At 38.0% G+C, this 13993-nt stretch overlaps 1 protein-coding gene across 1 annotated transcript in view; it reads left to right on the forward strand.

The window, feature by feature from the left end:
- The first annotated feature begins 729 nt into the window (after positions 1-729).
- LOC114049805 (nuclear valosin-containing protein-like) overlaps positions 730-13993 on the forward strand; it is a 93183-nt gene continuing 79919 nt past the window's right edge. The window contains exons 1-4 of the mRNA XM_027871214.1: positions 730-820; positions 6396-6469; positions 13426-13478; positions 13561-13660. Of these exons, the coding sequence (XP_027727015.1) occupies positions 764-820; positions 6396-6469; positions 13426-13478; positions 13561-13660 (284 nt within the window). The 5' untranslated portion in view covers positions 730-763. The remainder of the gene's footprint in view (positions 821-6395; positions 6470-13425; positions 13479-13560; positions 13661-13993) is intronic.

A 13993-nucleotide genomic window follows, 5' to 3' on the forward strand; every position in this document is an offset into this window, starting at 1 on the left:
AATATTGTGCCAGGTGACACGAACTCAGATCTTCCTCGTTTACAGACCAGTTCTTTATCCAGTAGGCTCCAGCTTAATAAAAAGAAACAAAGAATTGGATGTTCTCAATAAATCCCCTTTTTTTACCCCCAAGCTAATAAATGCAGGGGGAGAGGAAGGGGAAGGAGAAAAATCGCTCTTGTTGTCTCAATAATCTAAATAATAAAGGAAAAAAAGCAAGTTCTTTTTTACTTGAATTATCGGATTAAGTTGCCTTAAATCAGTATCTTGTTTTATTGGCGAAATGTCCGTGACTGAAGTACGGCTATAAATAACGAAAACGTAAAATACAAACTAACATCGATGCACCACTCGGAAAAGCAAAGTCAGGGCACAGGTAACCAAGCAAAGCACGCGAAGAATCACAGGTCCCCACGTGTCTTTCAGAACAGTAAACTTCCGGCTTTGCTACCAATTTTGCAACCAATAGGCTTAAGCCGTTCCCAAGGGTCCTTACGTTCTGGGTGCTCTGGCAAAAGCCTTACGGGGAAAAATTAGAAACTATGACTATACGGTGTTAAATTTACGCTCCTTCCTTGATAATTTCATTTTTATCATTCTCATTATAAAAACACATTATGAAGAAGAATGTCACAGGTGGGTGGGGTCCAGCATGTCTAGCAGCCCGGCAAGTGAATCAGGCATTCTCCAGGTCAGCTCCAGAGGCAAGGTCCCCAACTTCCTGTTAGAGACATCGGCGTCTCAGTCTGGAGATTCTTCAGACATGAAACCTCGAGTCGTGACTTACGTGGACCGAAAGCTGAAAAGGCGCATCGAACAGGTATGACCCGTCGGCGGACCCGTCCGCCTTCGCTTCCTAGCAGCCCCGCCCTTCTCCGTTCCCCCCGCGGCCCTTCTGCTCATGCACCTTGGGCCCCCTGGTCTCTCCGCACACCCCAGCCCCCCCTTCCTCTCCCTCCTGAGGAAAGCCGTCGCTTTCTTCTTTTTGTCCTACTGGACTTATCCCCGTGTCACGAGGTGAGGGGGAGGAGCAAGACCACGTGGGGAGGGTCTGTCAGGCTGCACCCCCATCTCCCACCCACAGGGCCAGTGTACTGACGGGGACGGAACCGGACCCAGACATGTGAGCAGCCGGGCCTGTGCGCTCTCAAGTCGGGCAGTGCCCCATGCACTTAGGGTCCTGCTGGAGTGAGCAGGAAGAGCGATAGATTAGGGGTCAGGAAACCGGGGTCCGAGTCCCCGTGCCATCACTGACCACAGGCAGGTCAGTGAACCCTTCTGACGCTTCAGTGCAGAATGGGGGACGTCCAGAACTTAACACGTTAGTCTATTTTTTCTAAGATATATTTTGTAGATGCCTTGAGAATACCTCCAGTTCCTTTGCTCTCACTCTTTTTTTTTTTTTAAACTCTTATGTCTGGCTCTGACTCATTTCTCCGTCTGAAACTGCTGTGTTTTTTTTCAGTCGTGATCCTTGACCTTTCTCCAAACTTTAACACTGTTTACTTTCTTCTTGATACCCCTCTTCTCTAGGCTTTTCGTGACCCTGATCTCTCCTTCCTGATTCTCTTCTGTTCTTTGTGCACATCCTTTGTTAGATTTTCAGGGTGAGGCCTACTCTCTATGGGCTCTCTACTCTCCCAGGGGTCTGTCTTGAGCCCTCTTCTCCCTCCACATCTGTGACCTACCTTGGTGGTTTCATGAGCTCCCGTGGGTTCAATTATCATCTGCATGCTGATGATTCTTTGCTATCTCCAACTGCCTGTTGGTCATTTTGAACTAGGTATCCCATAGACATCTTAATCTCAACTTGTCCAAAACTGAACTCATTATCTTTTTCCCCAAACTCTCCCTTCTTTCTAATTTCTCTGTTACTGTACTATTGCCACCATTTTCCCCAGTCACTCAGGCTCATAACCTAGGTATCATCCTCAGTCCTCAACGTCTTCCACCCACCCCCCCATATCCCATCTGTTTCCAAGGCCCATTGATTTCACCTTTTCTACATGTCTTGAATAAGTTGCCTTGTCTCTGATACTGCCGCTGCTTTGGTTCAGGCCTCTCCTTTGAGTGTCACGTTATCCATATTTATAGTCTAATTCAGACACTGTCCCCAAGACATTGTCCTTTGTTCTTCAGTGAGTTTTGTAGGCACAGACTCACATAGTCTTTTTCTCTATTGTAACTTTTCTCCTTATTCTAGGCAACGTCAGCATATGTGTTGATACTTTCTTGTCAGTTTCTCAGTCTTTCCATTTCAATTACTTGCTTCAAACCTCACAAAAAAAAAAAAAATTGACTTTCCCGAAAGTTCCCTCTGCTGTTCTTCTTATCCTCTCAAATTACTCTGACATCTCCCGATATTTCTTTCTTGACCTTTGGCTGGTGAAGAGGTGTCTCTTCTCTTGGCAAGGTGAACCCCTCTGAATACACTCTTCATCCCATCCCCTCCTGACCTCTCTGACATGTTATCCTCACTCTTTCTCCAGTCTTCAGTCTCTCTCTCTGTGTCGGTTCCTTCCCTGCTGCCTGTAGATAATCCCATGCCTACTCTAGGCTTTAAAAAAAACAAACGCATAGTCCTACAGTCCTACTTTGTCCTATTCTTCTCTTCCACTTCTCAGCTGAACTTTAGAAAGCCAGGCACCACTAGGTGCCTCTACTTCCTTTTCTCTCACTTACTTCTAAACCCTCTGATGGCTGACTCACAACCTCATCAAATGAAACTGCCTTCTCCAGAGTCAGCAATTACCAAATCCAAATCTTATCCTTTTTGCCCTCTTTTTATAGCCTTTGACAAAGTGTCATCATATCCTCCTGGATATTCTCTTCTTTATAGGTTTTCATGACTTTGCTTTCTCCTGGTTCCTGGTCCCCTCCTACCTATTTGACTTCTCCATGTCAGTCTTCTTTTAGGTTATACCTCTTATCTGTGGATATTTCCCAAGACTCTGTCCTGGGCTAGCTACTTTTCTCACTTTATGCTATTTTGCTTGGTGATCTTATAGATTCAACTATTATCTCTATGCAGGTAATTCCAGATTTATATATTCAGCCCTAATCTCTCTCCTGAGCTCTAATCCCGTATCACCAACTGTCTTTTGGACATTTCATATTGGATCTCAAACCCAACAAGTTCAAATCAGAATTAATTATCTTCCCTTCATTCTCACTCGCCTCTAGACTTCCCTTTTATTTGTATTAGTATCCTCCTGGTCACCCACACTAGTAACCTCTGTATTACCAGTGACTTATCACATGCATTCCCTGGGTATAGGCATTTTATTGTCAGATCTTGCTATTTCTACCTTTATGTCTTTCGTATGCCTCCCCTTCTCTCCACTCACGTAGTACCCCCTCTAATTACAATAGTAGCCACTACAGTAGCCTTCTTGTTGTCTCCCTTACCTCATCTCTCTCCTTTCCAATTTATCCTCCATTCAACTGCCAAAATGATTTTCCCAAAGCATAGATTTGATCATGTTATTCCCCTACTCAATAAACCCCAGTGGCTCCCTATTACATCTCTAGGATTGAATATAAATCTGGTTGACATTTAAAACCTTTTGCAATCAGGGTCCTTCCTACCTTTTCAGTTCCCTTATATTTAAGTCCTTTTCATTTACTCTTTAATCTAACCACAGTGAACTATTCAATCTCACACATGACAACTATTTCCTTATGCCTTGTCTTCTGAATTGCTTTTTCTATATTAAGTGCCTGGGAAATCCTACAGTTCTCTACCTCCTGACTTCCTGTAGTAAGATTCAGCTGAAATCTTACCTTCTCTAGGAGCTCTTTTCTGCCCTACCCCCGCTACTGTCTTCCTTTTGAGATTCTTTTTACGTAGTGTGTATTTTGTATATTTATAGTTATTTGCATGTTGTCTCTCCAGTTAGAATGTAAGCTCCTTGAGGGCAAGGACCATGTTTTTGTCTTTCTTTGTATCCCCAGTACTTCTTATAGTAACTGGCACATAGTGCTAAATAAATGCCTTTTGACCTGCAAAAGTAAACAGCTGATTGGATAAAGGATTGAGTTACTATTATGAACTTGTGCAACTGGAAGAGTGTATTTGCCTTGACAGAAATGGGGAAATTCAGATATGTGTTTGGAGATGACTATAGGACAGGTAACATCTGAGAAAAAAGAATTAATTTCAAGAGACAGAAATGAGAAGGGAATGTATTCCAGGAATTTGACCAATCTGAAGGCATGGTGAGTAGAAGGCAGGATTACAGAATCTCATATTTGGAAAGTACTTCAGGAGTGACCTGAACAAGAATTCTTTCTACAACATATTCATTGTGGTCATCCAACCTTTGTTGAAAACCTAAAGAGGTTGTATAGAGAGAACTAAGGAACTCTGAGTGCAGATTTTTTTTCGCTTTATTTTTACATAGAGAGAACTTACAACTTCCAGAGGCTCTATTTTCATTAGTTTTGATTACCTAATTTTAAGCCTGCTAAACCTCTGCCTTTGCTGCTTCCATATTTTGCTTCTTGTTCTGTTTTATGGCGCAAAGTAGAATAAGTTTAATCTCTCTTTGACTTGACAGCCCTTTAGGTACTTGATGACGAATGTCAGGGCTCTTTTAAGTATTCTCTGGTCTCTAAACATCTTAACTCCTTTAACTCATGAGATGAGATAAAACCAGTTGTTCTTTCTGGTGAAATATAAAGTATATTAAATGAAGTTGTAAAGGCAGATTAGAACTGGATTGTTGATGTCCTTAAATGCCTCGCTAGGGAGTATAATGTAAGCTTGAGGACAGAGACTATCCCTATTTTGTGTTTGTATCTCTATGTCTAGTGCAGTGTCTGGCTTGGCATATAGGAGGTGATTAGTAAATGCTTGTTATTTATCTCCTCCTTGATTCCCTCAACAGAAAAAGATTTCTTCCTTCTCAAACACCATCTCTTTTTCCCCCCTACTGAGGAGAGGGAAGTATCATGAGAACCCATGGAAGAGACAGTATCTAGAAGACATAAATCTCATTATTTGCAGAGAGGTTAAAAAAGAAGAGGACTAAAAAAAAAAAAGCCATTGAATTTAACAGTAAATAAAAGGCCATTCATGATCTTTGGTGAGAGCCATTTCAGTTGAGTGGTGGGGAAATACGCCAGATTACAAGGGGTGAAAAATGCATTTGAGATGGAAATGTGGAGACAAGGAATATAGGCAACCTTTTCCATGTATTTTGTTGTGAAGGAGGAGGAACAATACAGGACAATTGCTTGAGGAGATAGCAGGGAAGAGTGAAAATTTTTTAATGTTTGGGGGAAATATGGATATATTTGTAGGAAAGGATAAGGAGAGCTTGAAAATTATTATTAATAATAATAATGCCTAAAACTTATATAGTGTTTATGTGACAAACATTGTGCTAAGCGCTTTACAATTATCTCATTTGATCCTGACAACAACCCTGGGAGGTAGGTGCTATTAGTATGTCCATTTTACTGATGAGGAAACTGAGGCAAGCAGGTTAAGTGACTTGCCCAAATACACACAGCTAATAAGTATCTGAGGCTGAATTTGAACTCGTGTCTACCTGATTCTAGGTCTGGCATTTTCATTGCAGAGGTTATGCACCATGGCACTGTGGGTATGGAATGTAGTGTATATTATCAGAAACTACTAATATGTTAGTTTTGTTTTTTAAGAAAAGTCTTTGCTAAAAGGAATCACTGGGTAAAGGAATGGGAAGGGATATGTTGGGAAATGAATTTGTTGTTAAAACAAAAAATATTAAGAAAAAGATAAGAAAATTCAGTGAGAGAAATGATCAAAGGAGCAAGCTGCTAGATGAGACAGGATGAGAGTCCAAGTAGAGAGTCTGGTATTGGCAAGGAGAAAGTCCTCCTCATTTTCTAAGACCAGAGAATGGGAGGAGAGAATTAGTTATTAAAGCTGTTTAGAGAGAGAGAGAGAGAGAACTCTTGAGTGGATTGAAGCTTTTTTTTTCCATTTAAGTTTTCTTGCTTGTTTTTGCAACATGGTTAATATGGAACTATATTTTGAATGACTTCACATGTATAATGGGTATCATATTGTTTGCCTTCTTAGTGGGTGGAAAAGGGGCTAGAGGGAGGGAGAGAATATTGAACTGATTATATGTATATCTTTAGTTGAAAGGGGCCTTAAAAGTTAGCTAGTGTAAGCTATGAATTTTGCAAATGAAGAAAGTGTTACCAGCAAAATTAAGGGGAGAAAAGGGAGAAAAGAAAAACTTGTCCAACCAAGGTCACACCAATAGGTGAGTCTTTCAATTCCAGGTAAGATACTCTTTATACTATGCCATATTGTGATCAAGATCCCATATAACCAGTTTGTAAATTTTAATCATTGAAGGAGGATGATCACGTTTATATTTTTCAAATTTTATGTTTAGTACCTGAGCAGTAATGAATGTGGAAAATATGTGGACGTTGGTACCTTAGCATCCAATTTGCAAGAAATGTATAGGTAAGTTAATAAGCAATTTAGCATGGGAAGGAGGGAAGTAAGCATTTATATAGCGCCTACTATGTGCCAGACACTGCTGAGTAATAATACTCCTTTGATCTTCACAACAATCCTGTGAGGGAGATGCTGTTATTAGGCCCCGTTTTACCATTGAGGAAACTGAGACAGGCAGTGGTTAAGTGACTTTTCCAAGGTCTCATTAAACTGGTAAGTGTCTCAGGCTGGATTTGAACTTGGGTCTTCCTGATTCCAGGCCCAGTCCACTATCCATTGCACCACCTAGCTGCCTTGGTTATCATTCCATCTGCTCTCCATCTTTCCAACAAAATTATAGTTGGTAGCAACATTCACTATCTTTATCAGCCTCTCTATCTTAGAAACTCAGTCATTTTTTTTCCTGAGTAATTTTATCCTATTCTGAACTTGACAAACACCAGCAAACTGGCCATTTTAATATACAAGGAACAATAAAAAGGATTATATATGAAATTGAAATATTTTTGTGAAGTACTTAGCACAGCCCTTGGCACATAGTATGAACTATATAAATTTTAGTTGTTGTTGTTGTTATCATTATTATTACATATAGCTTTAAAGCATGTAATAAATTCAGTTAGTTTCAAAGGTGCCATGCTTGTTGGTCTTGCTGAACTGTCTTCTGTTCTCATTTATGCATTGGAAAATACTTCTGTGACCCTTCTTTCTTTTCTTTTTTTGGTATCATTATTGGTAGTCTCTTTTTCGCTCTGAAATTTCTCCCACTCCTTTAATTAAACAAACAAACAAATAACACTTGTAACAAATAAAATAGGCAAACAAAACAAATTGACACTTAGGCTATGTCTGAAAATATTATCAAGGCCATCACCTCTCTGTCAACTCTAGTGTCATTTAATAGCGGTGTAACTGGACAAGTCAAATTTAACCTGTTTTACTCAGTTTTTCTCATCTGTAAAATGAGGATAATAATAGCACCTACTTCCCAGATTTATTGTGAAAATAACATGAGATAATATTTATAAAGTGTTTTGTAAACTTTAAAATTCTGTATGAATGCTAGCTGTTGTTGTTCATTCTTCATGCGTCATCATCATTGGTTCTTCAGAGTTGTTAATGGTCACTGTATTCATCAGAGTTCTTCATTCATTCTTGAGTTTTCTGTGGTCTTAATCCCTACATCTTATTCATGCTGCTGCTTTTTTAAGAGCCCTGGATCTGGATATATCTTTTTCCACAATCACAGCCAAAGACTGCCTCAGTCATCTTATACTTGAACAAATACAGGTATAAGATGATTCCTTCCCAAATTCACTACCTCCAACCTTTTCCCTTCCCAACTTAACCATTTTAGTTAAAGTAAAAATTCTAGCCTATGATACACTTCTTCCTTTTATCTGTATTTCATATCTTTTCACCCTTCAAAACTTTGGTGCCAACTTCCTTGATCCCCCAAGATAAAAATCTCTTCAAACTTTTCTAGAATAGCACTTTGGATTTCTCCTTTTTCCTCAACCCCCTTGTATCATACTTACTTGTGTACATGTCATATCTGTCTCTTCCTCTACACCTCACAACACTCATATAAACACCTTGAAGACAGCCATCAGAACGCACTCTTTCTGTTGTACCAGAGTGCTACTTAGGAAAATGATATTTCAGATTTTGAGCCTGAGTGATTAAGGTAATAGTGCTGCCATCAAGAGAAATAGAAAATTTAGAAGTGGAGAAGGTAGTTCAGTTTTAGAGAAGTTGCATTGTGAGGTGATGCTGTCTGTGGCTGATTCCCAGCATCAGTTGGAAATGCAAGAATATTATGACTCAGGGAAAGTATTGACCTCAGAAGTAACCCAGTTGAGGATCACTCAGATGATAATTGAGATCCTTAGAGCGGATGAGTTCACTAGTTGGGAGAAGAGAAAGAGAGGAGGGAAAAGGACCAAGGACAAATTTAGGGAAGACAGAATGAAGAGAAATCATCGAGGAAGGCAGAGAAGGAACTCTTGGAAATACAAAAAGAGGAGTAGAAGAAATATTTTCCTAGCAAAATGAGAGAATAGAGGGAAATACACAATTAATATTTAAAACTGCACTCTGGTACAACAGAAAGAGTGCTGCATTTGAAGTAAAAATGATTCAAATGCAAAGGTCAAAAGACCTGAGTTTGAGTCTAAATTGTGTCCCTTACTCCCTTTCTGAACTTGGCAAAGTCTCTTAACCATTCAGGGCTTTAGTTTCAATATTTTTATCTATTAAATGAGATGACTAGATGAGCTAGCCTTGGGGGGTCCCTTTTAGCTCTAAAGCTATGGCCTGTTTTCATTTGAGTTTGACAGTACTGGACTAGATGAACTCTAAGGTCTCTTCCAGGGCTAAATCCTATAAGAACTTTCATTTACTCTCCACCTTTAGCAAAGAAGACTTCCAAAAGGTGTTTTGATAATTAAGTACTCTATCATAACCAAATCACACTTTCATGGCAAGGTATGTGATAGGTTTATGCAACCATTACACATCTTCTTCCATAAAATGGAAGAGGATAGAATGAAGTAGAAAGCAGAATCTGATAACATTACTTAACAAGAAACACTTGAAACACAAAGATTCACAAAGTTAAAAGGAAGACTGGAGCTAAACCTATTACCTTTTAGCAGTACTTAAATAAGGAGGCATAATCTGCTTAAATGATGCATCAACATCATTACTTCACACATACACGCACACACACACTGTCTAATAACAGAGCATATAAACAATTGAAAAAAGTTGGTTGAATTGTAGGGAGAAATAGATAGCAAAACTTTAATAGTAAAGGACCTTAATGTACTGGCTTTACACAAATCTAACTAAAAGATAAACAACAAATAAGCAAGGAAAGTGAATCGAACTTCAGAAAAGTTAGAGATGGTAGATCCCTGAGAGAAATTGACCGTATTATAGGAACTTCAAGACCTCCCCAAAAGATGCTGAGAAGCAGAAATACCAAACATATTTACTGATCACAAAGAAAGAAAATTTAATGAATGTTAAAATAGTTGGAGATTAACATAATTCTAAAAACTGGGAGATCAAAGAACAAATTATAAAAACAATTTAAAGATTACATAAAAGAACATGGCAATAAGAAGACAACATATCAAGATATAAGTATTACAGCCAAAGCAATTCTAAGGGAAAATTTTTAATTTTGGAATACTTTAATCAACCAAGTAAAGAGCAAATCAGTGAATTGAGCATTCAATTTTAAAAAAAAAATCTGAACAACAAATAAAAGTTCTCCAACTAAGTAACAAAGTAGAAATTTGAAGATTAAGGAAGAGATTAATAAAATTGAAAATAAAAGACCATTAAGTTGATATATAAATCTAGGTTGTTGTTTTTTAAACAAATAGCCCATCTGATTTAAAAAGAGAGGCAAATTAATTTTTCTCACATCAACAATGAAAAAAACAAGCCAGAAAATATGAGACTAAGATTAAAAGAGATGAATAGGCAGTTTTAAAAAAAAGAAATCCAAACTATCAACAACCATATGGAAACAGTGTTCCAAATCACTAATAGTTAGAGAAATGCAAATTAAAGCCACTTGGAGGTTCCACTCATCACACTGTATGATGATAAAAAAAAGAAAATGACAAGAGATGGAGGGGCAGTGGGAAAACAGGGGTGGTCGTGTACTTTTAGTTGTGCTGTTAATTGGTTTAGTCCATAGGTTTCCAAAATGGACAATAACGCTCCCTGGAGCGCTGAGACTATTGGGGTGGGGGTGCAGTAGTAGCCTTGGATGCCGTTGAGGGGCGTTGAACCTAAGGGTTAACCTAACCTAATCCCAGTGGGGCACTGAATGATTTTTTTTTTTTTTTATGAAAAGGGGCTGTAGGCCAAATAAGTTTGGGAACCTCTGGTTTATTCATTCTAGAAAGCAATTTAGAACTATTCCCCTAAAGTTACTGAACTGTGCATATGTACCCTGTGACCCATGTTCCACTATAATTGGTCTATACCCCAAAAAAACAAAGAAAAAGGAAAAAGACATGTATAAAAACGTTTATAGCAGCTCTTTTTTTGTGGTAGCCAAACATTGGAAATTCACGAAGAGCCTTCCAGTTGGGAATGGCTAAACAAACTGTGGTGTGTAAGTATAATGGAATATTATTATTTCACAAGAAATGATGAAATGGACAGTTTTTGAGGAAGCTATAAAGACCTATAATATGCTACAGAGCAAATTATATAGAGCTAAGAACAATTTGCACAACAATAACATAGAGAAAAAGAACTTTGAAAGATTTTAGATCTTTCAAATCAGTGCAATGAGATACCACAAGTCCAAAGGACTGATGATGAAACATGCCACTTCTAGAGAAATGATAACCTGAAAATGCAGAGACAGGCATCCTTTTTTGGACAAAGCCAATTTGTTTTATTGGACCATGCAGTTAGGTGTTCAGGGCTTTTTCTTCAGCTCTCCTTTTTGTTTTCCTGGGGGTAGGGGGAGTAGTTAGTGTAAAACAAAGTAAAACAATAAAACAAAAGAATAAACCTGAATTAGCAACAATAACAAAAAAAGAAAATCTGGAAAGATTATCAAGAAATAGAAGTTTAATGTTAATTTCTGAAGAACAGGTGAAATGGATGATCTTTGAACCTAGGTCAGTAGATTTGGAAATTAGGAGGCCATTGATTACCTGATCACCCCTAAGATGTTAGTCCTTCCCTCTTTCCAGTTACCTTGTATTTATTTTGTATGTACATTATGTATGTAAAGAATTGTTTTGTTCCTGTCTTTGTATTCTCAATGCCTGATTCAAGGCATCGGACATAGTAGGTGCCAAATAAATGATTACTTCATTGATATTACTGAAGTAATGCATTCTGAAGTGCTTTTTGAATCATAAGACACTGAAATTCATTGCATCTTGTTCAGCATAATATAGTGAAAAATGCTGAATCTGAAGTTAGATGTTATGATTTCTATTATCTATGCAACCTTGGACAAAAAACTTATTCTCTTTGGGCCTCAGTTTCCTCATCTCTGAAATGAGGAGTTTAGACTCCGAGGTCCCTTCCAGATCTATATCTGTGATCTTACTTAGGGTTGAACAAATTCTGCCTTCCTCAATCAGCCGAACATACTGAAATTTACTGTTTTTATTTTAGGTTGCACTGCCTTTGTCCTTAGATTTTAATCTTGTTAGGGGCTGGTCTCTGATTTCAGAGCTTTCCTTAGCGCTTTTCCTACCTGATCCTGAAATAATTGAGTTGGAAGAGATCTTAGAAGTTATTTAATCCAGCTATCATAGTATCATGTGATTTGTGTGTGCATAGTGTTTCATGAACAAACAATACACTGAGCTAAAAAGATAGTGATCTTTTTATTTATAGTAGGGCAATTTTATACTTAAAGTTAGCAAAACAGATTGTTCCTACTACAAACCTTGTTCTAAACCCTGACTTTGCCTGAGGCAAGAAAAGGTTAGATTATCCGAGACACCTTTTAATAATGGCCAAGTCAGATTGTTGAATTGGTGAGGGGAGTTATCTTTGGACTCCTTCTCTAACCCTTGAAAGTTAAACCTAATGACTGTTGGAATAGTGTAGTCATGGCCTATTTCAATTTCAGTGTGATACGCAGAAGTAGCTGATTTCTGTTGTGCTGAGGATCTAACCAAGAATCTTAATTTCCACAGCACGATTTGTATCTAGTAGCTAAAAACAAATCTGAGAATGGAGTTCTATAAAGCTGCAGCTAAGGCCTGCATGAAACTCTTTTTAGAGATTTGTTTTTGCTCTTTGCATTGTATTAAATGAATTGAGTAAAAAAGTAACAGGGCTAACCTAATGTGATTTTAGTTAGTTTAGGCATTATTTCCCCCAAAGCAATGAGAGGACCTTTAACTGGTAAATTGAGCCACTGAACTTTATCACTTACAGTTGAACTAGACATTTGAAAGATTTGTAACTTCAGTGGTTTTTGCTGCTACCTTTTGCTGAAGAAACTATTACAGTAATCATTTAGATTTCTTGACTTAGTTTTGAAGCAGAGTCATATATTTTGGTGCGAAGGAAATAAGCTTCTCTTCAGTTTGTTTCCAGCGAATGTGCTTTGGGGTTTGCATAATACAAACCGTGGTGGAACAAAACCCTTGCCTTGAACTTCTTATTCTTTAAGATATACTCTGTCCTAAGGATTATGGTTATTGGTATAACTTATTGCCCTAACAGATTGCAAACATAGCTAGTCCAGAATGATCCTCTTTATGTAAACTTTGAACCTCCTCAATACCCTATAAGATGAAAGCTTCTTAAAGGCACTTGTTTGTGTATCATAGCATAATACCTAGCATGTATTAGGTGCTTAGTAAATGTTTTAATTTTAATTAATAAATGTGGAATTGAGTTATCACTTTAAAATCCCTTTGGTCAGTCTCTTGGATATGGTCTTGATATTTGGGAAGAGGCTTCATTCCTCTACAGGTTGCACTACTGACTCATTTCCCCAGAACTTTGTTTATCTTGTCATCGAAGACCAGGAAGCTCATTCCACCTCTGGACTACTTCTTGTATTAGAAGTCCCTCTACCCCTGCAGCTTCTCCCTTTGATTGACTGGTTCATGTCAGAACTTCCATTTTAAGGAGGTCCAGACTACCCATGTCTTCATTCCTCTTCAGGCTGTACTCCTGACTCTTCACAGGACTTTCTGTACCATACCTTCCTGATGAGTCCCTTAATCCCTACCCCCTCAACCTTCCCAGTTTTTCAGCTATTTGTTTTTATGTTTGGTCTTACTCTTTTAGATTGGCAGGTTCTTGAAAGCAGGGACTGACTGTCTTTCTGCTTATATCTGTATTCCTAACACTTAGCACGTAGTAATCCTGGCACATATTAAGAATTTAAAAATGCTTGTTGACTGACTGGCAGTATCTACTCTGCTAAACTTATTTATATTGTCTTTCAGTGTAGATTATGGCCGGAGGAAGAGAAATGCTTTTAGAATTCAGGTAGAAAAAGGTGAGTTTCCTGATACATGTTGAACTACTAACAATGGTTGTAGAAAACATTTCTTATTTAATGGAAACTTGTTTTGTTCTAGTTTTTAGCATAATCAAGAGAGAGAAAGAACTTGAAGACTTAAGTGAATTAGAAGATGAACACCTGGCAAAAAGAGCAAGAAAAAGTCAAGAGTTCAATGAGTGAGTATTAGAAAAGAGGTCATTTTATTTATTAATTTTTTATTTTGAATTTAGAGATCATTTTCATATTCACAGCAGAACAGAAAAAGATTATATTTTTTAAAAAATTAATCTTTTCATAATACTTGCCTTTTAAAAAAAATGCGTAGGCTTTATTTTAAGTGTCCTTGAAAAAATAACATCCCCAATATTGAAGTCAGGGGAGCCCAGACTATTTGCCCTTTCCATGAGACCTCCTGAGTTGACCAATGAATAGAAAAATAGCATTACTTCTACGTTTTAGATTAGTTCCCAGTCCCCAGGTTATCTGCGGTGGAATATTTAGAATTCTTC

The sequence above is a fragment of the Vombatus ursinus genome, unplaced genomic scaffold (assembly GCF_900497805.2).
Source record: "Vombatus ursinus unplaced genomic scaffold, bare-nosed wombat genome assembly UNPS02014798.1, whole genome shotgun sequence".
NCBI classification, from domain to species: Eukaryota; Metazoa; Chordata; class Mammalia; order Diprotodontia; family Vombatidae; genus Vombatus; species Vombatus ursinus.